Source organism: Thunnus albacares, chromosome 7 (genome assembly GCF_914725855.1).
Source record: "Thunnus albacares chromosome 7, fThuAlb1.1, whole genome shotgun sequence".
In the NCBI taxonomy this organism is placed as follows: Eukaryota; Metazoa; Chordata; class Actinopteri; order Scombriformes; family Scombridae; genus Thunnus; species Thunnus albacares.
This window is the reverse complement of record NC_058112.1, coordinates 31,584,620-31,611,747: the sequence shown is the minus strand read 5'-3', so window position 1 is coordinate 31,611,747 and position 27,128 is coordinate 31,584,620. Positions and strand designations below refer to the sequence as shown.

Below are 27,128 nucleotides of genomic sequence, written 5' to 3'. Positions count from 1 at the left end.
TATCATAAACACAATCTGATCATTATGACAGATTTATATCCTCAACATTATATTTCTCTAAATCCTTTGTCACTGAGCTTTGACTGGAAGATTGCTCCAATCTATCTATGGCATCACATGTGTGAAGTCATGTGATATCCATTACATCCCCGGTTTAATTTGACATACGTAGCATATGTGGGAAAATATCTTATTTTTTATTACTTACTTATTTTATATATATACTTTTATATACTTTTTTTGATACAGGGAAGTTCTATTTGATCAATTTTATCATACTTGTAGCTAAATTCAACATCTCTTTCTCTATAAATGTATGTTTGTGTATAAAAATATAAAAATATGTAAAAAAGTACACGTCCTTATATGGGTTGCTTCCAGTCTCGTACGTCACGTTGTATCGCGATAGTTGGAGATCAGCACGGAAGAAGCTAAGCTAGCTGTGAGCTCACTGACTTTCCTTCAACTGGTCGGTGAGACGACAGAATGAGTTTAACGTCTATAATCCGATGAGTTTACGAACAGCGGTTAGCTGGTGACGGTTGTTTTTTTTATTTTATTTTACATCAATATGGATTTAAACACAGTTAATCGCTCTCCGAGAGAGGAAGGGGAGCTCGAAGACGGAGAGATCTGCGATGATGAAACCGAGGAGAGTGTGCCGATCCGGCGGGGGGATGGGAACAGGCGCGGCGGCGGCGGCTGTGGTGCTCCTCCACGGACACGAAAACCTCACATACACCCCCACAAAATGCTGCCACACATGGGCCACCCGCCGCCAGATTTTCGCCTCTTAATGCCATACAACCTCGGACCTCACACACACGGCCCTTTCCCCCCGAGCCACAGGCAACAGTGCGAGCCTAGCGGGCCCGACCGGCCTCCCTCTCCTCTGCCGCTGCCGCCGCCGATGCCGATGCCGCTACCGCTGCCGCCGGGACTCGGTCCTCACTGCGAGCCGAGCCCACGGTCCAGCTTCTGGGAGCGGAGTCACGGCGCCCTGGGGAGGTTCAGGCACCGGGCCATGCCGAACCGTGGACGCGGAGGCTGGAACCGAGGCAGCCGGGGCGGTGGAAATACCAGAGCTCCCCCAGGTCGTTACGGGCCCGGAGAGAGTCACAGCAACAAGAAGGACTCTCCCCTGAGAAAGCGTATCCTTTCCTCCTTTCTATAATTGTTATATCACACTAAGAATAAACATCAGGGGCCACTGATTGAATTATAGTGCGCCAGGGGCCTGTGAATATTTAAATACCCGAGATAATACTATCATAAAGTTCTGGGCTGACACAAGCAGAACGATTTGTCTGTGTCAGACTTGAGTTTCGTTTCCTTTTAAAAGGGTACTGTGGGTATGTGGCACTTAACAGTTGATCATGACCATGTTACAGTGTTTCTATGTTAATGTGACATTTTATTTATCCAGGTGACTGTAGGTTTAATAGTTTGTTTCTTGCCATCCCCCTCAGTGTTTCCAGTCTGTCATGTTATTTAAACCCCTGAATAGAGCTGGTTTTTAAATCCTTATCAGACCTGCTATCTTGTGTCCAGACTGTTAAGTTTATAGCTTCAACATGAATCTGCTGATCGCTTAGTCAATATAACATCATAAACCAGTGAAAACCATCCATGACCGTAACCCAGAGCACAAGTTGACATCATCAAATTTCTCATTTTGTCAGACAAACAGTCCAACACCCAAAATTATTAATTTCCTTACAATGAGAGAAACAAATTCTCATATTTGAGAACCTAGCACCATCAAAAACAACTTTAATGATCAATCTATTATCAAAATAGCTGCTGGTTTCTAATCGACTGTTTGTTGAAGCAGTAATTTTCCTGCACTAATGTTGGATCACATGTCAAAGCTGGTATGTAAATGTGCCACTGCATGTGTGGACTGGAAAATGAAACCCACAAAACGATGATGTCACCTCGTGCTCTAGGTTTTATTGACATTTTCACTGTTTCTGATGTTTTATTGAGTGAACAGTTGATCCCTTAATTAAGAAAATAATCAGCAGATGAGTCAGTAATGAAAATAATTATCAGTTGCATCTTTAAACTAGCAAAAATGCTAATATTCACTACTTCCTGCCTCTCAAATGTGAATATTTGATGATTTTCTTTGGGGTTTTTATTAATAATAACTGTTAGTTGCAGCCATACTTCTACTTTCTTTAACATTTGACTCCAGAAAAGCCGCTGGGGAGGAATCAAGCAAGAAAAGCGGCTCACAGTGTTTCCAAATCAGATACCAGTGTTGACGAGTCCTTCGAGGACTTGCTGTCAAAGTATAAGCAGATTCAGCTGGAGCTGGAGTGCATCCGTAAGGAGGAGACCATGGCTCTGGAGCCCAAAGGTTCCCCTGAGAGAGACGAGGCCTCGGACCACGCCGCCAGTATTGCAGAAGCCAAACCAGTAACCGAAACAGCGAGAGTTCCGAGTCCGGCGGGAGCAGAGGAGACTCCAGAGATGAAGAAAGTGTTCCAAGCCTTCAACATCAAACCGCTTCGTCAGAAACTTCCCACGCCTGTTAATCTGGACGATCCCAAGAGGAAATGTGGCGAACAGGTCAAGAGTGGTGACGGAGAGCAGGAGGGTGAGTGAAGGATGTGTTCAGATTAATTAATGTTGGAAGAAGATTAGAAATACAACACTGGAAATCAGACAAAATAATGACTTTAACGTACTGTGGCTCGTAAAAATAAATCATTAAAGCTTCACCACATTTCTTTAAGAAAATAAAAAATTTATTGTATTCTGGTTTAAGAACTGAATCCCTGAATGACCTTTAGTTTATTTGTTTTTATTTCTTTGTACGTCATACAGGGAAATGAACCACAGAGCATCACAGAGCAAACATTAATGACGTGTGTAAAACAATAAATAGCTGAAAGACTAATAATAAGTATAAACTGTAAAGCAAACGTGAACACACCTCAGAGCTTAAAGGATTAGCAGCTAGCTAACTTATTAAAAAAAAGGTGCAACAACATATTTGCTGTAAACAATTCTAGAGCTGCAACAATTAATTGATCGACAGAAAATTAATTGGCAACTACTTTGATAACAAAGTAATAATTGATAATAATTACGCAATTTTTTAAAGCAAAAATGGCAAAAAATTCTCTGGTTCCAGCCTCTCAAATGTGAATATTTTCAGTTTTTTCAAACTCCTCTATGATAATAAACTGATTATCTTTGTGTTTTGGACTGTTGGTCGGACAAAACAAGACATATTGAAAAGTCACCAGAGGCTCTGGCAACGATTAGTCGATTAATTGATTAGTTGACAACTATTAAATTAATTGCTGTTTTGAATAATTTTTTAAGGAAAAAAAAGTCCAAATTCTCTGATTCCAGCTTCTCAAATGTGAATATGACAGTAAATTTATCTTTGGGTTGTGGACAAAACAAGACATTTTCAGACGTCACTCCAGGCTTTGGGAATTTTTTGGACCAAACAACTAATCGAGATCACTTATCACTAACAACTAATCGCTTATTTAAGAAAAGAATTGAGAGTTGAATCGATGATGATAATAATCGTTGCTTGCAGCCCTAAAACATGTGATCAACATTTTTAACAATTTGCTGACATTTTAAAGTCCACATGAATAATTGATTTATCAAGAAATAAACTCTGTAGATGAATCCATAATGAAAATAATCGTTAGTTTCAGCTCTGAACCTTTAATATAAACAAATGACTCGTAGCTTCTTCCCTACAGTTCAGTAGATTGTCAGGCACAGTGACGTGTGCAGTCATTACTTTATTATTAGATGATTTTTGCTGTTTGTATTTATTTAGTTTTTAAACTCTGATTTGTTGATGGTCTTCCAGTTTATGCACACACACGCCTGTATTTAAGACGATGTGTTGGAAGTAATATGTAATTATATACAATAATAAAGGGCAACTTTTGGGGTGTTTTATTTTGTCGCAGACACTTTAAATCTGCAGATATTCTGTATGTTTACATTCCTCTGAGGATAAGTCTGTAGATACTGTGAGGAGACACATGTCTGTATTATGTTTAACATTTACAGCAGGTCCTTCAACATGCTTCTGTGGGATATCCAGGTGAACTGTTTTGCATCTACATGTTTATAAACTCAAACTACAACTTAATAAAGAAATGCGGAATGGAATCATGTTTTTTGAAGCGTCATTAAGTCGCATTTTAAAGTCTGGTTATATTTCCAGGTGAAGAAGAAGAAGAAAGAGCGACACAAGTGGGAGCAGAAACCGAACAAAAAGCCGATAAAGAGGCAGAGGAGGCGAAGAAGATGTGTTCATGCTGCAGTGAGGAATCGGAGGACGACGGGAAGGAGAAAACGAAGAAGGCGTGTTCGTGTCGGAGAGAATCGTCGGCTTCCAGCGAGGACTCCGTCATCTCTCCAGACAAGGTAGACCTGAGATCATGAAGCTCTTTACTGCAGGATGGAAGACTGTAAAGCAGCCCGGTCAACACGCTCTGGTTAAACAGTTTGTACAATCGTCTTTTTTTAAACTTCTTTTCTGCTCCAGCAGCCGGTGGTGAAGGTGGAGGAGGAGGAGCTGTCGGAGCTGCAGCTGCGTCTTCTCGCCCTGCAGTCGGCCAGTAAGAAGTGGCAGCAGAAGGAGCAGCAGGTGATGAAGAGGAGCAGGGAGCGGATCACCAAGGCGGCCCAGGAGAAGAGTTCCAGCTCCAGCCCCACCGCTGCTGCTGCTGCTGCTGCTGCTTCTCCTTCTCCGACCAGCAGACAAGTCAGGACAGAGAGAGTCACCACCAGGTCCGCCTCCTCTGCTGCTGCTGCTGCTGCAGCTGCTGCAGAGAGGAACAGAACCAAGTCCAAACCTCAGGACCGGGAGCGGGACAGGACCAAGACCGGGGCCAGACCTGGAGACAGAGACAGAGAGAGGCTGACAGACAGAGAGAGGCTGAAGCCGAGTCCTAAACCTGGACCTAAATCCCCGCTGGAGAGGAGCAGAACTGCAGGAAAACCCCACATGACCAAGAAGATCAGCCCAGGTGAGAAGGGTCCGTACCTGCCTGTTTACCTGCTTACATCTTGTTTTCAGATTTTATCCAGTCACATGTTTAAAATCTTCATCTTGTTTCAGTATGGGCCTTGAAAAACCACTGAAAGGCCCGACGCTGCACTCTCATCAGTAATCACGCACACCGACTACAGTTAAATTACCTTCTTTGTACCTCATGATAAATAATCTTAATCTCTCTCAGGCTCTGCGGCCAAGCAGGCGGCCAGGAAGCAGCAGCTGAGGACGTGGAAGCTGCAGCGGCAGCAGGAGGAGAAGCGACGGCTGGAGGAGGACGAGCGTCGCAAACGAGAGGACGAAATCCGCCGGATCCGTGACCTCTCCAACCAGGACGAGCAGTACAACCGATTCATGAAGCTGGTGGGGGGGAAGATGCAGACGCGCAGCAAAGTAAGACGCTTCATGTTCAGCTTAAGTAAAATCGAAGGATGTTTATTTTTAGCCCGGTCGTGACGTCCTCTGAGCGTGCGTTTATCAAACCCACCGGTTTACGAGACTGAAAACAGCTTTGAGTTAAAACAGTGCAAAGAGCTGCGTAGGTGTGTCGCATCTGGTGCAGCTGAGACATGAAACGTGATCCCTGAAGTCCAGATTGAGTAACAGATTAGAGAGTTTGAAAAACCCTGCCCAGAGGGTTAAAATACTCTGAGACAGGATTTTACTGCTCTGGGGGCAATAATGAGCACATTACACTGCACGAAGATGAGATTTCTACTTTATCTGAAGTGTTTTCTAACATTATATTTCAGTTTTACAAGAGAAAAGACTTCAGTGTTCAGGACTAACAAATTCGGCAAATGCACGTCTGGTTAACTTCCTCACCTCTGATTATTCGTAACGTTTTGAAAGAACGTATGTAAAGAAATGATAAAATCCGGAGACACAATTACTTTCCAACAACAGGAGAAGAAGTGGACAAAAAAAATGCAGAAATAAGCATTCTCAATTGTAAGGAAGCAGATAAAATACACTTAAATGCTCTTTAAAAAAAATCCCCCTTTAAAAGAGAAGAAGAGAAAGTGGGGAAAAGACTAACAGCACAGATAATGCTTTATCTGCTAACGATGTTACTGCAGCCACTAATTCTAAAGACAAAATATCAAGAAAGACAGAGGACTAGTCAGCAACAGAAACGGCAGGTGATCAGTTTCTTGGCTGCTGAGATTCACTGAGAACACGGATTTAAAGAAGAATCGTAATTTAGGAGCAGAACAGAACCAGATTCCTCCAGGATCCTGAATAAAAACTTTGATACCTCGTTAGTTTGTTCTTTGTCCAACATATGTCGTAAAGAACTGGAGTCAGTGTCATGTGACAGATGAATTATCTAGCTTTGTATTTTATATCAGTGTTAGCAGCTGGCATGTCTCATCATGCTGAAGTTACATGAACTCTGTTGTGTTGACACTGGAGAACAAACAGTGAAGAAATGTATGTTTGTTTTTTGTCCTTCAGTCCAGAGATCGAGAACACAGGAAGTCAACAGGTAAAACAGGCCTGGACGCCTCAGGGAACCTCTACCAGTATGACAACTATGACGAGGTGGCGATGGACACGGATAGTGAAACCAGTTCACCAGGTGAGCAGCCAATCAGTGATGTACTAACCAGTATTATGTGTGTGTGTGTGTGTGTGTGTGTGTACACAAAGTCTGATATATCTTATTCGTCTGTGCTGTAGACCTCCGTTGTTGTTCCAAAAACTATTAAACACGTCAATGAGCCGCACCGCTGCACTGGGTGACATGTTCCTTCATCATGAAGAGTTTAGTCATGTTAGTTTGTTTAGAAACGACTCCGAAGACGAATAACAGCATCACATTTTCAGTCTCTGGAGAGTAGTTCTGTGTGAGGCAGACGCTGCTGAGCCTACTGTAGTATTCACTCTTCTTCTTCGTCATCGATCTCGTCCACACACTTTATAAAAGCAGTGAATGAAAACCTTTTCAAACATGAGTCCAGAAGTCTTGATGTTGCTTCTTTTTTTTTTTGTTGACAGTCCCGTCGCCGTCACACGCTGCGTCCGCTGCAGACGATCCAGGATGTTTCCCTCAGACGTCTCTCTACGTGACAGACTCTGCTCAGTTCGGCATGGTACGCATGAAATAACTGTTTCAAATTGTTGCAGATCTGCTTTGTTCTGTGTAAACATCCAGATTTTTCTCTGCAGAGTTGTGGAGTTCATACATTAATTGAGATGTTTCCTTCTCTCAGGATTTCTCTCAGCCCTTCCTCTCCTCCATGTTGTCGGGCGTTCCTCCTCCGCCGCCTCCTCTCCCCCCTCCACCTGACGAGCTGGAGCCTCCTCCCAAACCGCCCTTCGCTGATGAGGAAGAGGAGGAGGAGATGCTGCTCAGGGAGACCTGTCTCATGTCTATGGCCAACAAGAGGGTGCCAGCCAGCGAGGTGAGTGTTACCGAGGGTTTCTTCTCAGCCGGTCTTATCATAATGAACAGGAAGTATTGAAAGTGTTGTACGTTATGTCTGCAGGAGAAGATCTGCAGCGGTCCTCCCTCTCCGAGCTGTCAGCCTGATGCCGGCGATAAGCTGCCGACCAGAGGAAACCTGAGCACCGTCAGCCTCAACACGGTGCCGCCGTCACGCACCAACAAGTTCACCAGAGGACACCACGCTCCCAGAGCGCCGCTGTTGGTAAGAACCTGAGAGACGAGTGTCATATAATCATTACAGGAGAGTAACGCCTGACACACGTGGGCTGCAATACTTTAACTACATGTATATACAAAGATCAAGGTCACTGTGACCTCACCTCTGTGCCATTATCTCATGCACACGATATCCCAGGAACGCCTGGAGGGAATTTCTACATATTTGTGTACAAAGGTCAAATCTTTGAATACCTTTTTTTTTTTTTTTTTTATGAAATTCCTTCAAAGTCTTCACTACAAATATGAGTCTGGACAGACAGGGATGGAAACTGCAACTTGACTGGTTGGTTTGTGAGAAACATGTCTGTACATGTCTCAACACTAAACCAAATAACAAAATAAAAGCTCATTACAAATGGAAATAGTCTTGAAGGTGAAGCCAGTCTTTTGTTGGTCGCTTAGATGTTTAGTGCAGCACATCATGGATTGGATAGACCTCACTGTGCTGTTTTAAACAGCTGACGGAGTCGCAGGTCATTAAACCTTTTAATTAAACAATGTTGAAGCAGACAAACAGCAGACGGAGCGACGTATAGCGGAAACAAACACGTCCTCCTGCAGCAGACACACACTCACGACGACACTCGCATGAGGAAGATAAATATGAAGTTCAGTGTGTGTAATAATAAGAGTTTGTGTCCCGGTGGAGGATTCTCACCTGTTTTGTCATCGTGTTTCTCTCCAGCTGCCTCGACACAAGTCGGTGGTGGTTTCGCTCAACGATTCGGACGACAGCGACTCCGACGTGGATGCCGGCAGCTCCTCGCAGGCCATGTTCGGAGGTCTGGAGTTCATGATCAAAGAAGCCAGGAGGACTGTCGAGGTGGGTCACATGTAATGCGACTCTGCTGTGGACAATAAAACCTCAACTGGCTTTTCCAGTCTCGAAAAGTTGAATAATAACTGTAAAGGTTGTGGGTAAAAACACTGTAAATATGTTTATATACTATTACTATGTAAAACTGACAAAAAAAATCCCACTGTTTGGTTGAAATGCCCATAATTCAGTGAAAGTATGGAGTAAAATAATGGAAAAATACTTTTGGATTTGTGCCAGTTTCATTAAAAAAGGAGGTGAAATTCCAAAACATCATTATCATCTTCTCATAGAACATAAAGGAATCACAGCTCTTCTGTCTGGAGGAGAGACATTAATTAATTATTAACTGATTAGTTTGTATCTAACGTTTCCAGGCAGCGAAGCCTAAAGGTGCGTCAGGATCCGAGAAGGAGAACAACCCAGTCAGAACTCCAGAGGCTTTACCTGAAGCCAAGAAGGCCGAGTACCGCCTGCTCAAAGAGGAGATCGCCAGGTATTTCACTCTCAACCACACTCTCACGGCACAGCAGAGATCAGGAAACACTGTGAAGGTCGCTCTGGGTAGGTGTTGAATGTTTTTTAAAGATGTTTGTTTTTGTGGCTCCTGCAGCAGAGAGAAGCAGAAGATGTTGAAGGATCACAGTCTGAGCTCCTCCTCGCCTGCCGTCTCTGATTCTGCGGTGGATTCATCAGCGAGGTCCGCAGCTGAGCTGAAGCTGACTGAAGTAGAGCAGGGACTCAAAAAACACAGGTGAAATGTTGTTAGCCGAGATTTGGGAGATGGTGGTTATTATGTTATTCCAGAAATTTTGGGTTGGTGTGCAAAGCCGTATTTCTCCATATATACATAAGTATGCATATTCATATTGTACATCAGTCTGTCTTTTTATCGTGTGAGTGTGTGTTTATACACACTTTGTTTTTGTTCTGGACTGGCGACACCTTTTAATGTCGTCTCAAATCAAAATCAGCCGTTGTGCACTTACCGGAAATGACGATCGCAAATTAGCATTAGCTAGCGTTAGCATTGGCGGACAAAGTGCACAGTGAACTCACATTTCTCCGTTTTGCCTCTTCAGGTTAGGCTAACCTGTTGTTGCTAACTTCGGAGCTAACCCCATTCACTTTTCCAGCACTTGGGGAAACAACAGACGTGACTTTTTTTTAGCATTTATTAACTGTAACACTGTAGTCTGTACTGTACATTTACTGCCAGACTGACAACTTACCGTTAACTTTTTCCTCTGCCCCGCTCGCATCAACCGTCACTTTCCTGCCGCTCTTTCCCACTCGCCACGCAAACATACTAAGCACTACTCTATTCCTAAACAAAGTTACGCTACCGATATTTAGCGTTATTTTTGACATTAAAAAAAATATCTTTTGGCATCTTTTGGCGGGGGTTCGTTGATATTATTACAGGAGAAACACAGATTCAGTAAACGTTGAGTACAGTTAGACCCAGCAGTCTCCATCAGGTTGGGCGAGTTCAAAGTTGTGAAAACAACGGGGGTGTTTTGAATACATCCCCGTTGTTTTCACAAGTAATTTGTTAGTCTGTCCCTCCCGCTGCAGGAAATAATGGATTAATCCTGGAAGGCTACTGATGTAGCACCTTTCTCCTTATGAAAATAACACAGATTATTCGACCAATGAGAATTTTATGCAGTTATGCACTCAAAATGTTAAGTGTATGTATGCGATTTGAGACACAGCACTTGCCTTTATTGAGTATTAAAAGTTCAACATGTTGTGACCTTATAAAGTTTTATATATTCCTCTGTAATGATCGTCTAGTAAGTAGATCGGTTTATTGTTGGTTTGGTTCTGCACGACATCTGTTAATAATATAGAAAATCGTCAGCCTCATCCTTTTAACATTTTTAACTGTTATTCAGACAAAATATAATTTGAAGACCTCACCGTGGCCTCTGAGAACATTGCCTGAACGTTGAATTGACTAATGGAGAAAATAAATGGCAGATTAATTGATAATGAAATTGTTATTTGCAGCCCTAGTACAGACACAGTAAATCAGTGTACCTCCTCCTCCTGTCACACAGAGACCTGCTGCAGAGGGACGAGGCCGTCCTCAGACATCTGCTGCAGCAGGAGCTGAAGAAGAGAGAGTCTCTGAGGGCGGCAGAGACGAAGGTGGCCAAACTGAGAGAGCAGCTGACAGCCTCCGAGAAGATCGTCAGCGCGAACAAGACGCTGCTCAACAAGCTCCAGGAGCAGGTGGGTGGAAACTATCCATTTATTCAGAGTCACGTCTTACACCAAACACATGGAATTAGTTTGTTTTACTATTTAGTCTTATTGATGGGAAGTAAGTGCTACTTTATACCTCCACTCCACTACGTTACTACTACACCCTTCAGTGGCTCTAAGGACATGAGTTCAAATCTGTCATACGATGGTTCTTATTCCTTCTCTCTACCCCACTTCCCTTTCTCTCATTGAGAGAAAGGACCCCCCCGAAAACAAGATGGCGCAAATTTTGAAATTAAATTTTTTTTTAAAAAAATTAAGTCAAATTAAGTAAAATGAAAATGTTTCCTACATGAAACATCCCATCATTTTATGACCAGGAGTTAATCAACCTGCCATCTGGCCATGAAACACACACGTCATTAATAAAGGTGCTGTTAATAATAACAGATACTCCTTGATCTGACGTTTTCAGCTTAAATCAGTTGCTACAGTAGTCAAGACGCCGTCTGTGCACGCTGGCGCGACTCTCCTGATCTCTGATAAACATCAGTGATAAGAGGAAGCAACCCTTTGTTTACTTGTGATAACGGGTTGATTATCTCGTTATCTCGAGAAAATGAGTTTCGTTATCTCGAGATAACAAAACTCAACAAAATAATTAGTTAATTTGTGATCTCGAGATAATGGCATTTAAAAAAAAAAAAAAAAATAATAATAATAATAATGCAAACATGGCCATTCTCAGCTTCCATACATCTGAGCGCTCCTCCTGTGTGTGTGTGTGTGTGTGTGTGTGTGTGTGTGTGCGCGCGTGCGCAGGTGCACCGTGTCGAACATCGGGTGTCCATAAAGAAGAGTGTGGCTGCCAAGTTGGAGCAGGAGCTAGTTAAGGCTCTGCAGGCCACTGGCAGATCCTCGAAACGCCGACAAGACTCCAACCAGACTCTGGTGAGCAACACGACCCTTCAGCTTCATCACAACACATGTTAACAAACATAATTGATTTGATTTTTTTTTTTTTTTAGAAAGTGGCTATTGGTATGGCATTGGTATTGATTGTGCAAGATCATGTGATCAAATTCAAACATGTTTCTCTTGCTGTAATCATTCCTCCTGTTCATACTGACCATTAGAAGATCCCTTCATAATGACCTTACAATGGAAGTGATGGAGGACAAAATCCACAGTCCTCCTTCTGTACAAAAATGTATTTAAAAGTTTATCTGAAGCTAATATGAAGCTTCAGCGTCCAAATGAGTCAAATCAAGTAGATATCTTTCACTGTTACAGTCTATTAAGTGCCAGAGTCCCTCTATTCATAGACACTAAAGGAATAAAGATGGATCGTTACATGTCTGATTAGTAATTGATGAATGTATTACTTATAGCTTGAATCTGCTTTTGTCTGTTTCCTCTCTCAGCCCAGTAAGCTGCAGCGTGTGGACGGAGCTTCCCTCGGCTCGGAGCGTCACTTTGCAGAGCTGATTGCTCAGAAGCAGCGGCTGCAGCAGCTGGAGTCCGAGTACGCCCTCAAGATCCAGAAGCTGAAGGAAGCTCAAGCTCTGCGCAACAAAGGAGTCGCACCAGAGCCGCCCGCAGAACCACGCTCACGAGCTTCCACGCCCCCCGACCCTCAGAGTCAGCTGCCTCCTGCCTCCAGCTCCTTCCCACTGCCCCAGCCCTCCCTGCACGACCTCACCCAGGACAAACTCGTCCTGGACAGCGAGGACGTCCCGGAGGCTGAGGATCACGAGTCAGAATCCACATCCGCACCCGCCGCCGCCGCCGCTACCGCCACCGCCAAAGGCACCCGCCGACACTCCTTCCGTCGGTCGGACTCAAACTCCTTCACCAAACCCAACTTGGAGCAGCTGAGCTCGACTCCAGCTAAAGACAGCAACGCTGCCAAACCTGCCAAGACTGTAAGCAGCTCCCCTGAGCCTGCAGAGATGATTGCAGGGCTGGACATGGACTCACTGAAACTGAGATACCAGCAGCAGGCGCAGCTGGGAGAGCTGCTGCGGCTGGAGCTGCAGAAAGTGGGAGAACATGTCGATAACCTCCCAACTGGAAAGGTGATAAAACCAGAGCTCTGACCACGAAACTGCAACACACTAAGAGTTTACTTGATCTTGTGTTCATATCTAAATGTTGTTTTTAAAAATGATTGTATTCTGACTGCAGATAAGAAAACAGTCACATAATATTTTGAATAAATTCCTCTTCTGTGTTTTTCTTTACCCTGACTTTGGTCTCCATGGTTACGTGTGTTGACTGTGCAGGTGGTTGCAGTGGAGGTGGACGCCGCAGCAGGAAACACAGAGCTGAGGCCTGTTCCCTTTGGACCGTATCACAGCCCTCTTCTGGTCTTCAGATCATACAGGTAGACTCCACAACTGGCTCTACTTTTAATGAACAGTTTTCATGTTTTATTATTAAAAAAAAAAAAAACAAAACATTGAATCAAAGTAGAATTAATGTGACTTTTTTGACATTAAAGGTTATTTTTCTGTTGATCAAAGTGTAAACAAATCTCTACAAAGTGATTTAAATGAATTACAAACATGTTAGTAGTTTTCAGTGTAGGTGCAGTCAGCTGGTTTCAGAATGAGTCAACAGGAGATCACCTGTGTGTAGTCGAGGTGTTTGAATTGATTGTAGTATAAATACACTTGTATCTGCAGTATAAATACACTTGTATGTGGAGGAAACACTAAATCTACTTTGATTCAATGTTGTAAAACAAAACAATAAAGGAGGGTGAATTACTTTCTGTTTGAAGTGTTGAGATGAATATCTGCATGTTTTCTCTCTCAGGTTCAGTCCGTATTACAGGACCAAGGAGAAGTTGTCTCTGAGCTCGGTCACATACAGCAACACCATCGAACCAAAGAAGTGTTTCTGTCGGTTTGATCTCACAGGAACCTGCAACGACGACGACTGTCGATGGTGAGAACATGTTGATTTAACTCTGTTTACCTGCTGCATTTCCTTTCTACGCTGTTTCATGTCTGTTTCCTCTTCCTCTGCATTCAGGCAGCACATGAGGAATTGCACTTTATCTGGAAACCAACTGTTCCAGGACATCCTGTCGTACAATCTGTCTCTGATCGGCTGCTCTGAGAGCAGCTCGGACGAGGACATTAGTGCTGCAACAGGTGGGCCTTCAAAATAAACATCTGTCCCGATATTCTTAGAGCACAAAGAGTTTTCAGTCAGTCGTTGGTTGTTGTGTTTAAGAAAACCAGAACGTATTTGTGTCTGTTTTGTAGAAAACTATATGAAGAAGCTGTTTGGCACGAACAAAGACCGAATGGGAGTCGACCAGAAGGCCGTCCTCCTCGTGAGCAAAGTGAACGAAAGCAAACGCCACGGTTTGTGAACCTTTCTTTAAACACAGATTCTCTCGGATCCAAATAAACCGTTTCCTGACTTCTGACTTGTGTTGTCTTCCTCGTTTTCCAGTCCCTCCTTTCACCACCTTTAAAGACACGAGGAGGTGGAGACTGAAGCCGTCGGCGCAGAGTAACCTTCACCCTGAGGACGACAGCGAGGAAGAGACTGCAGGTGGAAACCCGACGCAGGGAAGATACGGTGAGGGAGATGTTTAATGGCAGCCTCAGACAGCCAGGAGTTTAATAAAGTTAGAAACGGTTAGTCTGGAATGATTATTTAGGTTCCAAGTGTAACACAACTAATAGACTAGTTACAACAGTTTGTTTACTTTGTCTCCATCCTGTACAGCAGTGGTCTCCAACCCCCGGGCCACGGACCGGTCCCAGTCCATAGGTTATTTGGTACTGGTCCGCACAGAAAGAATTAATAACTTACATTATTTCCATTTTATTTATTATCTAAGTCTGAACGATGTTTTATTTTGAAAAATGACCGTATTCCCTCCATTACATCACTCTTGTCTCGGTCACGTTAAACGTTACCATAGCGACCAGAGAGTGTTAGGGGGCAGAGAGGATGTTACTCATGTTATGTTGTTGGCACTGCTAATAAAGTTGATTACGAGTAAACAGTGGATTCAGGTTTATTATCATATTTAGAAAATACCAGTTTTTATGTCGGTCGTATCGTTTTTAGTTTGTTGTATTTTTCCGCCGCACCTCAAAGACCAATCTGTGAAAATATTGTCTGACATTAAACTGGTGGTTGGGGACCTCTGCTGTACGGTGTAACACTGTTAGCCCCCCCCAGCCTGAACAATTTAAAGTGATAAGTTGCTGATGTCTGTCTGTTAACTGTCTCTCTGCACAGACGACGGCTCAAAGACCAGCCTGTCTGCTTTGGATGTGTGCGTCACGTCAGAGGACAAACGTTATTTTATCAGTGAGACAGACGACATATCGAACCTGGAGACGAGTGTCCTGGAGAGTCCCCGAGACACTCAGCTGTGGATTAAATTAGCCTTCAGATACCTCAATCAGAACGAAATGTAAGTCACCATGACAACCAGCTCACTTTCTGTGGTTTTTTTTCTTTATGACATGAGATTATGATGTCGTCTCTTGGTCTGTAGCTCTGCAGCCGAGTGTTTGGAAGCCGCCTTGAACACGTTGTCTCGCGCTCTGGAAAGTAACTGCGACAACCCCGAGGTGTGGAGCCACTACCTGTCTCTGTTCTCCAGGAGAGGCAGCCGGGAGGAGGTCCAGGAGATGTGTGAGATGGCTGTGGAGCACGCGCCTGACTACAGAGTGTGGTGGAACGTAAGTCCTGATGTTCACCAACAACCAAAACTCAAGCATTTAAACTATAACATAAAATAACCAGCGTGTTTTTGACTTCCCTGCAGTATCTGAACTTGGAGAGCTCGTTTGAGGGGAAGGACTACGTATGTGATCGTCTGCTGCAGTATCTCCTCGGCGAAGCGTCCTCTGGTGTCACAGAGAAACTCTCCTTCCAGCTGATGGAAGCTCTGCTCTACAGAGTCGACCTCAACCTGTTCACAGGCAGGATGGAGAGCGCTCTGGCCATTTTACAGGTGAAACACGATGAGATTTAACAGCAAGAAAAGTGCACACAAAGTGCTTTAACGTACTGAAATGATGTTCTGTAGTTTAGTTTCATTTGATTCATTTTAATCCCACTTTCTCACTGGTGAACAAGGCTCACAGCAGTTAGATGAACAGATTAGAGCTGCAATGATTAGTGAATTAACAGGAAGTGAACTGGCAGCTGTTTTGATAATCAGATAATCAAACGTTTAGTTAGTTCAGAGAATTTTCTTCTCTGAGATCAAATAACTAAAAACATGATGATAATAATAATTTGTACGTCTGATGATTTCAGAACGCGTTGAAATCGGCTCTGGAGCGGAGCATCGCTGACCATCTGACGCCGAGTGACCGGGCGTTGATCTGGCTCTCTTACATTCACCTGACGGAGTTCGACCGGCTGCCGTGCAGCCTGTACGACCCGGCGGAGTCCGGCCCGTCCCGGCTGCTCAGCAGAGAGCACTTCCTGCTGCCCTGGAGAACGCCGCAGGACATCAGCACGCCGCTCGACATCCTCATCGCTCTCTTCCAAGGTACAGACCATCACCAGAAGAACACAAGACGACACAACTCGTCACATTTAATATGTCGCAGTGATAATCTGATTATTTAAAGGTAACAAGCCCAAAATTCATAAATATTCAGATTTTAATGAACACAGAAAACACTGTCGTCTCTTTGTTTGTAAGACGCCATCCATCAGTGCAGCGATGAGTCTTTGTCTCAGAGCGAGAGGACGCTGGCCTGTCTGCCACTGCACTCAAACCTCATCTTCCTCAACAAGCTGCTGGAGAGGTGAGAGCTCGCTGCTGCCGCCACTGCTGCTGCTGCTGCTGCTGGGAGGACTTTAACGTTTTTGTTTCATCTACAAAAAGTCATTTAGTGTGAAATCAAAGCACGACCACACAAACTTCTGCAGGACATGTTAAATTTAAGGTCAAAGTTTCTCAATTTGAAAGGTGACACGTAGAGCTGCAACAATAAATCCATTAGTCAATTGACAGACAATTAATCTATTAATTACAACCATTTTTATAATAAAATCTTTTTGTCAGTTTCTAAGCCAAAATCCCAGAGATCTGGTGTCAGTTACTCCAAACTTTCTGCTTTTTTCTCTTTATATCATTCTAACTGAATGTCTTGAATGTTGATCAGACAAAAAAAGTACTTTTGAAGACGACATCTTGCCCTTTGGGAAATTTTAACGGACATTTTTCACTATTTTCTGACACTTTACAAACTAAACAATTAATAAGAGTAAAATAATCTGCAGATTTAATCGATTATGAAAATCAATAGTTGCAACCGTGGTCACAAGTGTGTGATATCTGGGGAAGTAGCTGTAAAGATCTGCCAGCTTTATTCATGAGAGACGACATATTTACAGGTTTTTATGTGTGTAAACTGCAGCGATACGTGTGGGTTTAGGTTGTTTTTTATTGTTATTTATTGAATTTTCATCGAGTTTAAAACTACATATTAATATCTTTAACAGAAGGTGAAGCCATCGTTCTCCACAACACTGTAAAAATGAAACAAATTGTCTTCCTTTCAGATCAGTTGATATAATTTATCTATTACGGTTTAAGTATGTACTGCATGGTTTCCTGATTGAATTGTTTGAGCGACATTTTACAGCTGTTGTCTCTGTGCGTCCCTGAAGGTTTGACGAGGGCATCGTCCTGTGCGAGTCCCTGCTGGAGTTTTGTCCGGAGTCATGCACGCTGCGAGACGCTCTGGCCGACCTCCACTTGAGGAAAGGAAACGCTGATCAGGCGGTCAGCATGTGGCTTCACGCTCTGGCAGAGTGTCCCAACAACGCAGAGGTCTTCTATCACTCCTGCAAGTTCCTCATGGCTCAGGTGAGTTCATTCAGTCTCATATTTAATCACCAGCTGGTTTATTCAACAAAGCAGCTGCTGGTTTTAAGGTTCTAATCTTGACTTTAAAGTTATATTCCGGTTAAAATCACAGTATCAAACACTCAGCTGTCATCCTGCAGTTGTAGGAATACTTTTGTCATCAGTAATTGTGTTACCATTTGCTACTTTTGTAGCTTAACTGTACTCTTGGTTGTAATTTTAACCATGTTGCACTGATAGATTCTCACTATAATCACATGAGTTAAGTGTTAGTTTTTTCCTGCTGTCTGTCTCGTTTCACAGGATAAGTCCAGCGCCGTCGTTCCTCTGTTTCGAGGATTCATCCTGTCTCTGTGTGAGGATGAACAGAGTCAGAAGAAGCCTGTGGACGTTCTGCGGTAAGTTGTTGTAGGAATTTGTGCACTCAGATATCTATGATTTTATGGGGGAATTATGAATTATTATTGTGCACAACTCCGACATGAAATTATTCATCCAGTGATATAACTCATATTAGAGTAGGTATAATAATAGGGAAATAGTCCTCCTTGTTGGACACACAAGAGAGGTCAATCATGAAAGCACCAAGGTTTAAGATGAAGGTTTTGTAGGACTACTTGCTTGCTCCCTGGAGTTGCTTCTTGTGTAGAATGGAGTCTGATATGCTGGGGTGAGAAGCTGGAGTCTGGATCTTGTCATGATGAATCAAACTAGCAAAACGCAAGCTTTCAACTGGCATGGCAGAAAGCAAGAAGACAAAGACAAAAGCAAGAAGAACCAGCAAAAAGCAGCAGCCTTAAAAAACTTAGAAAAAAAAGCTTAGAGTCTCAGATAAGACATGGTTTTAAAGTTTCGGTCTGCCTGCCCAGAAGATGCATCCTGGAGAATCCTAGGGGTTGCAGAGTTCTGGGGGAGCAGAGTCAGTTCCCTCATGTCCACGGACAGACGGGTACAGTTCCTGAATGTGGTTATTCTTTTAATCAAAGTATTTACAATTTAACAATTGCACACTGGGATGTGAATCGGTCTTCCCATCTTGCTGGAAGGATCAAAGATGGTTTGGGTCAGTGGTCTGGCTTGGTGACCATGCAGGAGATGGAGGAGGTTCCTTATCTGATCCTTTCGGTTTGCAGGAGGTTGTTTAGATGGTCTGTTCAGTGAGGAGTTTGAGACTCTCACTAATATATTATTAGCCAGCATTCCTGGGGCATTGAAGAAAAAGCTAGTCTGTTGTTTGAGGCTTGTGCTGTGTTGTACAATTGCCAACAGACAAAGTGATGCATTCAAATTGCTTGTTTAATTAAAACAGTCCCAAGCTCAGAGATACTCAGTTTATTATCATATATGACTAAGAAAAGCATCAAATCCTCACATTTTAGAGGCTGGAAACTCGCTTGAAAAATAACTTGTTGTTGTTGTTTCCTCCTATCAGGCACATCCTTGGTTTCGCCACTGAAGAGCTCCTGTCAGGTCCGATCATCAGGAAGGAGCTTCAGGAGCAGCTCAGCCAGCAGATGCCCTACCTCCACCTGCTTCACTGGTGTGTTAACTAAGAAGTTTCTCCACAGTCGAGGATTTCACAGGTCCTAAATGTTTAGACCTGATCTGAAACAGAACTGTGGATACCCGACAAATTTAAGAAACAAGACACCTGATCTGAATAGACCTAAAGATAATAAGACCAGATCCAAAATGTTGGGGTTTTTTTTGCTTTTTATTGAAATATCTCAACATACTAGCATCATCATTGTGAGTATGCTAGTATGCTGATGTTAGCACTTAGCTCAGGTTCAGGCTCACAAAGCAGCTAGCATGGCTGTAGACTCTTAGTCTGCTTACCTGACTAGAGTTTATGTCTTATTCTGTCCTTTCAGACTCATGACAAATACTTTGAAATATACTTTGTGCTTGTAGACCAAATGAACAGTTATGTTCTATATAATTCTTGATTCCCAGTAGAATACATGTGGTGTGTGACTCCACCAGGTTAAGTTGTAATAACTCTGTTATTGTTGTGTGTTGTTGCAGTCGCTGGCAGTGGCTGCACAGTTCTGCGGAGGAGACGGTGGACGCCTTCGAGAGAGCGCTGGGATCAGCCATGCCGCTGGAGGAGCTTCACAAAGTCTGGATGGAGTGAGTGTCACCTGCAGGAAGAAAGATCTACCTCGATGATTTCCTGTAAATAAAAAAACTGTGCTGTTGACACACAGACTGTGTTTCTCTCTCCAGTTACCTGGAGTTCAGCAGCAGTCAACTGGCTCGCTCTCCAGCCAACAGTGAGTCCAGAAGGTTCTCAGATCTGGTCCAGCGCTGTCTGAGCACCGTTCCGTCTCGCCTGGAGGTCCCCTTCAATCCCGCAGAGTTCTGGAGCTGCTACCGCTTCCACAACAAGGCAAGACCCCCGTGCCTTCATGCTGTCAGTCAGAGCAGTGATAGAGGAAAGACTTCACCTGATGTCAGTGAGGAGAGTCTAGAAGGCCTGTGGAAATAGTTTTAGACTCACATCGCCAAGATATTTTCTGTCAGTAGTCTAAAACAAAAAGTATGAAAATTAACTCATTTGGCAAAGTCTCTAAATATATTTAGACCACAGGAAACTTCCTATTTATTGGTAAAAACATAATTCCTGACTGTATTGCTTGTGGATACAAACAGTCTCTTCATTATTTACTTACGTCATTGGATCTTCAGGTGGTGTCTCTTTATCTGAGCTGTCTGCCGCAGTCCCAGCATGCACTTGTCCTGGAGAGACTGCGATACGCGATGCCCAACAACACTGAACTGGGTCTCAGGTATACACTCTGTCTGACACGCACTTTAACCTCCATCTGATGTGTGTTTATAGTTTTATGTTAATCTATAAAATGACAGAGGCATTGTTTAAAAAAAAAAAAAAAAAACATCATCAGGAGCAGTTTGATGTCAAGAAACAGCAGCTAATAATACCTGATGGGTCAGCTGACTGCATCAATTAGACTGAACACGTCAGGTAAAAAACTCACTTCTGGGGACCCAAAAGAAGGTGACACACCTGACTTCTGGGGACCCTAAAGGAAGTGACACACCTGACTTCTGGGGACCCTAAAGAAGGTGACACACCTGACTTCTGGGGACCCTAAAGGAAGTGACACACCTGACTTCCGGGGACCCAAAAAGAAGTGACACACCTGACTTCTGGGGACCCTAAAGAAGGTGACACACCTGACTTCTGGGGACCCAAAAGGAAGTAACACACCTGACTTCTGGGGACCCAAAAGGAAGTGATGCACCTGACTTCTGGGGACCCAAAAAGAAGTGACACACCTGACTTCTGGGGACCCTAAAGGAAGTGACACACCTGACCTCTGGGGACCCTAAAGGAAGTGACACACCTGACTTCTGGGGACCCAAAAGGAGGTGACACACCTGACTTCTGGGGACCCTAAAAGAAGTGACACACCTGACTTCTGGGGACCCAAAGGGAAGTGACACACCTGACTTCTGGGGACCCTAAAGGAAGTGACACACCTGACTTCTGGGGACCCAGAAGGAAGTGACACACCTGACTTCTAGGGACCCAGAAGGAAGTGACACACCTGACTTCTGGGGACCCTAAAGGAAGTGAGACGCCTGACTTCTGGGGACCCTAAAGGAAGTGAGACAACTGACTTCTGGGGGACCCAGAAGGAAGTGACATACCTGACTTCTGGGGACCCAAAAGGAAGTGACTTACCTGACTTCTGGGGACCCAGAAGGAAGTGACACACCTGAATTCTGGGGACCCAAAAGGAAGTGACTTACCTGACTTCTGGGGACCCTAAAGGAAGTGACACACCTGAGTCCCCATATGAGGTCCACATCTGCTCCTGATGAAGGTTTCTAAGTAAATCTGAAAGCTTGAGACTGGAACGATGCCTCTGTCATGTTATAGAGTAACTCTACTCTGATATGTGTTGAGTATCAGTGGATCTCCTGCATGCTAACATCTGTGTGCTTTCCACACAAAGTTGGCTTCATGTTTGGTTTGTTGATGTGACTCGTAAATGTTTCTGAATTTACCAGCTGCTCCCAACAGATAAACACTCAACATGTTGGGTTTCTGATCTGTTTTTAAAACTATTAATTAGCTACTAATACTACTATTAGCTGGTGAGCTTCTGTGGTGCACCAGACACAATAACCAGTAGAAGAACAGGCTGTGGGATCCTGTCTGTGTCTCGGGGGCAGTGTTATTAATGACTACATTTACATGCACAAAATATTCAGTTTTTTCGTCCTTATTCCGAAAAAGGCAATATTCCTACCAAGCTGTTTACACAACTAATGGAAATGAATATCCCACTAATATTCTAATTTACATAGAGGGTTTTTTTTAGGGTTTCCCTCTGCTCCGGCGGGAACTGGAATCACAAGATCTCCGCAGGCAGTGAAGCAAACCAGCGAGGTGAAAAACATTAGTCTGATATTTATAATATAAATATCAGGCAGCAGCTGATATTTGATTCCTCGTACCTCGGTTGTCCCATGATGTTTACTACACTTCAGAGTGTTTTTAGTGCATCGCACTGAGTCGTAACCATCAGTCAGGATAATAACCTCCGTCCCCGTCCTGGAGAAGGTGCGCTCTGTTTTTCCAGCCCATCCTGAACAGCTCTCCACTCTCTTATTCCTCCTCCTCCAGCTCCAGTATAATGTCATTTTGCCAGCCCAAAGATGCTCCTAAAACCAGAATAATACCGGCATATCCCACATGTCTTAAACGGAAAATGCTACATTCGGAATAAGGCCCAATTCGGAATATCCAAACGGACTATGCTGTTTAAATGACCCGTATCAAATTCAGAATATCGTCATATATTCAGAATGATAGTGGAATATTAGTGTGCATGTAAATGTACCCACTGTTGTTGGTGTCAGTGCTGATCTGTCGCTGCACAGGTTGCTGCATCAGGAGTGGCAGGACGGAAACATGGAACATCTGAAATTCCAGGCCCGGATGTTGACTAATAACGCTCCAAAGTGTTTGGCCAACTGGAGAATGTAAGTGAAGAAGATACTGTTTACTGAATCTAACAGTAAACAGTATCTTTTTTTTATAAATCATGAAGCTGGTGATATTCTATATGTTTCTTCTTGTCAACAAGAAACCGGAAAAGCACCAATTTTATCATGTTGGCTTCATGGATCGACTCAGCTCAGCTGCTTTACCTTCACTGCTACTGCTGTCTGTACGCTGTGATGCTACAGATGTTGTTAAAAGACACAAAACTACAGGACGCATCCTCAAGTGTAGCAGAAAAACTGAGAAAAGACGCAAGAAAGAGGATGAAGAGACCAGCTGTTAGGAAACTTAGGGCTGAGATTAGTGACTATTATCGATTCATCTGTTCATTATTTTCTCAAGTAACTGATTAGTTATTTGGTCTATAAACTGTCAGAAAATGGTGATCGCTGTTTCCCAAAGCACAAGATGACGTCATCAAATGTCTTGTTTTGTCAACAACCCAAAAGATATTCAGTTTACTGTCATAGAGGACTAAAGAAACCAGAAAATATTCACATTTGAGAAGCTGGAATCAGAGAATTTGGACATTTTTCTTTCAAAAAGTGACTCAAAACACTTAATCAATTATCAAAATAGATGGCGATGAATTTAACAGTTGGCAACTAATCGATTAATCGTCTAAAACGTTGCATCTTTAAGGAAATGACTCTTGTCTTCAGCCATGCTAGCAGCGTGGATCCATCCATCCTGGAAATATCTCAGAGTTTTCAGTTATTCTGTGATAAATCTCATCAGTCTGATGTATTTTAAATGATATTTGGTTCAGACATTCCTCGTCCTCTCAGGATTAATTATAATGACTTGTGATCCTCTGACTTTTCATCAAGCGCCGCAAGCAGCTCAAAGTATGAGCTCGGTGATATATCGAATTCAGATCTTCATGTTTTTGTTTTTTGCATGATGTGTAAAATCAAGTTGTTACAACATGCACACAAAGTTTATTGTCAGTCAGAAAGTAAAGTCAATGCTAGCGGATACGTTAGCCGTCTTTACGTGAATGCAGTTTGCAGGACTGCGGTGACTCCAGGTGGCGAGCTGCTCTGAATATCTATCGGTGAATTTAACGTCACATCTACGAGAGGAAATGGACTGAAAGTGACTCTGCGCGCTGATCCGAGGTCTGTTTGTGTTCGCTGACCAGGAATCATCTCTGGTTAGGAGAGTTGAAGCTCCGGGAGTCGACTGAACAGTGAAGAGATGTTTTTAAAGGTTTCAGTAGGAACCAATGAGCTCGGAGCTGAGAGCCACAGACAGGAAGTACTAAGAGACAAACTTACACGTTGTCGGTTTGAGTCTTTACTTGAGATCTGTGGACAAGAAGAAAAATCTAGAATAACAGCAGACTGATCCTTTTAAAAACTACAGTGAAGTTTTTTTGGGTTTTTTTTTTAGCATCTAGTTTTGTAGAAGTGAAGCTGAGGCTCTCTGTGTTTCTCTGCAGATCGATCGCTGTGGAGAGAGAGCTGAAGGAGCGATCTGAGGTGAGTCAGTGATGGAGGAGATGTGAGAGTCAGCAGCCGTCATGGTCCAGAGTTTTCAGGATGTTTCATCGGAAAACAGGCCGATATGTTTAGTTTTAATTGGTTTAATTGATTTAAGAATAAAATAGATTTCTAACAGTGTTTCAGGTCGTATCTGAGGGAATTAAATTATCTTATTTAATTTATCTACAGTAGATTTGTGGAAATCAAACTAAAAACCGATTTCCTTTTCTTAAAATCTGACAATCAAATCTTTAAGTGCTCTGTCAGCTGTTCATCATCCCTCCATGTTTCTGAATCTCATCTCTTCCCTGCAGGCTTCATATCGCCGCCACATACACGTGTAACATGTGTCGGTTTAGATTTTTGATGTGATTTTATTCCACTTTTAGTTTTTTATTCTGTCGTTGTCCTCCGTTGAACTGACACAACGCTCCGGTGTTTGGTGTTTCTTCTTCTTCTTCCTTTTCTCCTTCTCTTCTCTTCTTTTTCTTTCTTTTTTTTTTTCTATAGGTGCGACTTCTTTATCAGCAAGCCCTGCAGAACCTTCCACTGTGTGCTGCCCTGTGGAAAGATGTAATTTACCCTCCTCAGTTTCTAACACTCACACACACAACACGACACGACACACAAACCAAACACGTTGTCTCTGACACCGTTTACACTCAGTCGCTGCATGTTGTGTCTTTAGCAGATCAGACAGTCATCAGGAGAGCAGGAAATCACTCCTAAATGACTAAAACTTCTCATTTCTGGTCCGACTTTTAGAACCAGGAGTAAAAGCGTTTTACTGTAGAGCGGGTCGTCTGCTCATTGGATGATCGGCGGTTCGATTCCCGCCTCCTCCGTGTCTTTGATACTGAAACTGCTGCTGATCTGCAGATGCAAACTGTGACTGAGTGTAAATGACAGTTTGAAATGAAGCCTTTGTGTTGTTTACACCTCACCTGTATATACACCTGTTCACCTGCTGCCCCTCCCCCCTCCTCCTCCTCCTCCCCCCCCATCCTCTGTGTCCACTCACACTTCCCCACTGTCTCCCCCCCCCCCTCCCTCTCCCTTCTCCCCTTTCTTTTTCTCTCTCCTCTCGCACCTCCATCCCCCGTCTGTCCTCCCCCTCTCCCTTTTCTTTATGTCTCCACCCCTCTCTCTCCCCCCATTCGGTTCTGTCTCCCCTTTTCTCTCTACTGTCTCTCCCTTGTCCCCCCCTCCCTCCCCTTATTCTTCCCCTTGCTCCCGTCTCTTCCCTCCCTTTCTCCCCCACTGTCTCCCCCCCCCTGCTCTCCCTTTCCCTCTCTCAACCCTGTGACTCACCCAACCACCCTTTTCCCCTCTCTCTCCCCCGTTTTGTCTTACATCTCTCCACTCTCCCCCTTTTTCCCCCCCTTATCTTCCCCTCTCTCCTCTTTGTCTCTGCCTCTCCTCTCCCCTCTCATCTGTGCCCCCCCCCCCCGTTTTCTCCCATGTCTCCATCCACTCTCTCTGTCCTCCCTCTTTCTCTCCCTCCTCTGCCTCTCCTCTCCCTGTCTCTCCCCCTTTTTCTCTCCTTCCGCCACGTCTCCCTCCCCTCTGTCTCTCTTCCGCCCTCATTCTCCCTACCCCCCCCCCCCCCCCCCCCCCTTCCCTCTTTCCTCTCTCCCCTGACTTTCCTCTCTCTCTCTCCATCTTCCACCCTCCTCTTGGTCTCCCCTCTCCCTCTTTTTCCTCCCCCTGCCGCCCTCCTCTCTCACCCTACTCCCCCTTCCTTCTCTCCTCTCTCCTCCTCCTCCTCCCCTCCTCCTCCTCCTCCTCCTCCCCCGTCTCTCCCCCTGCAGCTGCTGCAGTTTGAGTCAGCAGAAGGAGGTAACACAGATAGACTGAGGAGGCTTGTGTTGAGGTGTCAGGAGGTCGGAGTGAGTTTAGTTGAGGTCAGAGCCGCTCACACGGAAGATCTCGGACTCTCCAACATTCCTCTGAACAACAACAACAACAACAACAACAACAAGTTATCATAGAATAAAGTCACACTGCAGATGATTGAGTGAGAGCAGACAGAGGTAAGACAGAGGGGGGAGGCGCCTCCCCCTCCTCCAGGACAACAGAAACCCCTCTGCAATGGAGGCCACTGCTGCCTCCTTATATCACCTTACATCATGTACGTAAGTATAGACCTGCTGAGTGACAGTGTTTACTTTGTCTTCCCTGTTTCGTTTCTGTCACTTTTCATTTGGATTTCATTCCTCCCCCCCTCCCCCTCCCCCCTTGTTTATTTTTTTATTTTATTTACCCGGGAGGGGAGTTTGCGGGTGGTGGGGGGGCGGGGGGGGGGCAGGGTTGTGACCTCACTGTGGTGTTTAACCCCCTGTGTGTTTTAAAGGATGTTTCCCCCCTCCTGTAGTGATGCTGCAACATCTGCACGTTGTCTTTTCTTTTCATCACGAGGAATAATAATAAAAACAAAACAAAACAAAAACAAAACAGGACTTTTATTTAGTTAAACTGATCAAAAAAAGCAAAAACAAACCCACAAACTGAAATTTGGAGTCCAGGTGGAGCATGGCTGCCTGCTAGTATTTTCTATTTGGCTTTTCCATTGTCCCGTGTATTTGTGAGACTGCCACAAAGACTGATGGACGCTGTGACGACCGGCCGACGGGGAAGACCTCGCTCTCATGTGCAATCTGTCACTTTTTTTTTTTTTTTGTCAAAATTCTTCTATATAATGATTAAAGAGTATTATTATTATAGCAAGGAGAGGAGAATCAAGTCCTTCCACTGTTGTTTTTTTTATATGTTGGATTTAAATGTTATTAAATTATTTTCTGAAGATAAAGAAGAGTCTCCTGAGTTTTTATTGTGTCCCAAGAGTCTTAATATCAATGAATCTGTTGATTACTGGCTTGTTTTGTCCATTTTTATTCAGTTTACAGATATAAAACAGAGAGAAACTAAAAAAATCTATAAAATAAGAACTCATCTGTTTCTATGATAAATTATTTAAATGATA

At 43.7% G+C, this 27,128-nt stretch overlaps 2 protein-coding genes and 1 long non-coding RNA gene across 6 annotated transcripts in view; 1 reads left to right on the top strand and 2 right to left on the bottom strand.

The window, feature by feature from the left end:
• Positions 1-8,394, bottom strand: part of tbc1d15 (TBC1 domain family, member 15) — a 31,305-nt gene extending 22,911 nt beyond the window's left edge. Inside the window, exon 1 of the mRNA XM_044355898.1 lies at positions 8,377-8,394. The gene's annotated coding sequence lies outside the window, so the exon portion shown is untranslated. The remainder of the gene's footprint in view (positions 1-8,376) is intronic.
• LOC122985312 (zinc finger C3H1 domain-containing protein-like) lies at positions 402-26,573 on the top strand. Of its 4 annotated transcripts, none has more exons than XM_044355871.1 (35): positions 403-1,151; positions 2,201-2,605; positions 4,214-4,416; positions 4,541-5,030; positions 5,235-5,440; positions 6,506-6,629; positions 7,049-7,143; positions 7,264-7,455; positions 7,540-7,701; positions 8,404-8,541; positions 8,913-9,031; positions 9,149-9,289; positions 10,602-10,776; positions 11,572-11,700; positions 12,174-12,827; positions 13,035-13,135; positions 13,570-13,701; positions 13,789-13,910; positions 14,025-14,126; positions 14,218-14,346; positions 15,019-15,196; positions 15,281-15,467; positions 15,554-15,742; positions 16,051-16,288; positions 16,445-16,550; positions 17,419-17,617; positions 17,921-18,015; positions 19,050-19,157; positions 19,646-19,750; positions 19,847-20,009; positions 20,309-20,409; positions 22,535-22,636; positions 24,103-24,142; positions 24,656-24,718; positions 25,957-26,573. In XM_044355871.1, the coding sequence occupies exons 1-35, from the start codon at positions 572-574 to the stop codon at positions 26,134-26,136; spliced, it is 6,453 nt and encodes a 2,150-aa protein (XP_044211806.1). In that variant the 5' UTR covers positions 403-571; the 3' UTR covers positions 26,137-26,573. The 4 variants fall into 4 exon arrangements, with proteins under 4 accessions (XP_044211808.1, XP_044211806.1, XP_044211807.1 ...); XM_044355872.1 differs by having other exon boundaries at positions 4,538-5,021; XM_044355870.1 differs by having other exon boundaries at positions 4,538-5,030.
• On the bottom strand, positions 20,510-21,472 carry LOC122985401. The gene is made up of 2 exons (XR_006404106.1): positions 21,432-21,472; positions 20,510-21,363 (listed from the first exon to the last, which is right to left on the bottom strand). It is a non-coding gene; the product is annotated as an uncharacterized LOC122985401 (long non-coding RNA).
• Positions 26,574-27,128: the final 555 nt, after the last annotated feature.

Coding starts and splice junctions, on each gene's coding strand:
- LOC122985312 (XM_044355870.1), top strand. CDS start 572: ATGGATTTAAACACAGTTAATCGCTCTCCGAGAGAGGAAGGGGAGCTC. Junction 16,289..16,444: donor CCTCATCGCTCTCTTCCAAG/GTACAGACCATC, acceptor TTTGTTTGTAAG/ACGCCATCCATCAGTGCAGC. Junction 24,143..24,655: donor AGCTGAAGGAGCGATCTGAG/GTGAGTCAGTGA, acceptor TTTTTTCTATAG/GTGCGACTTCTTTATCAGCA.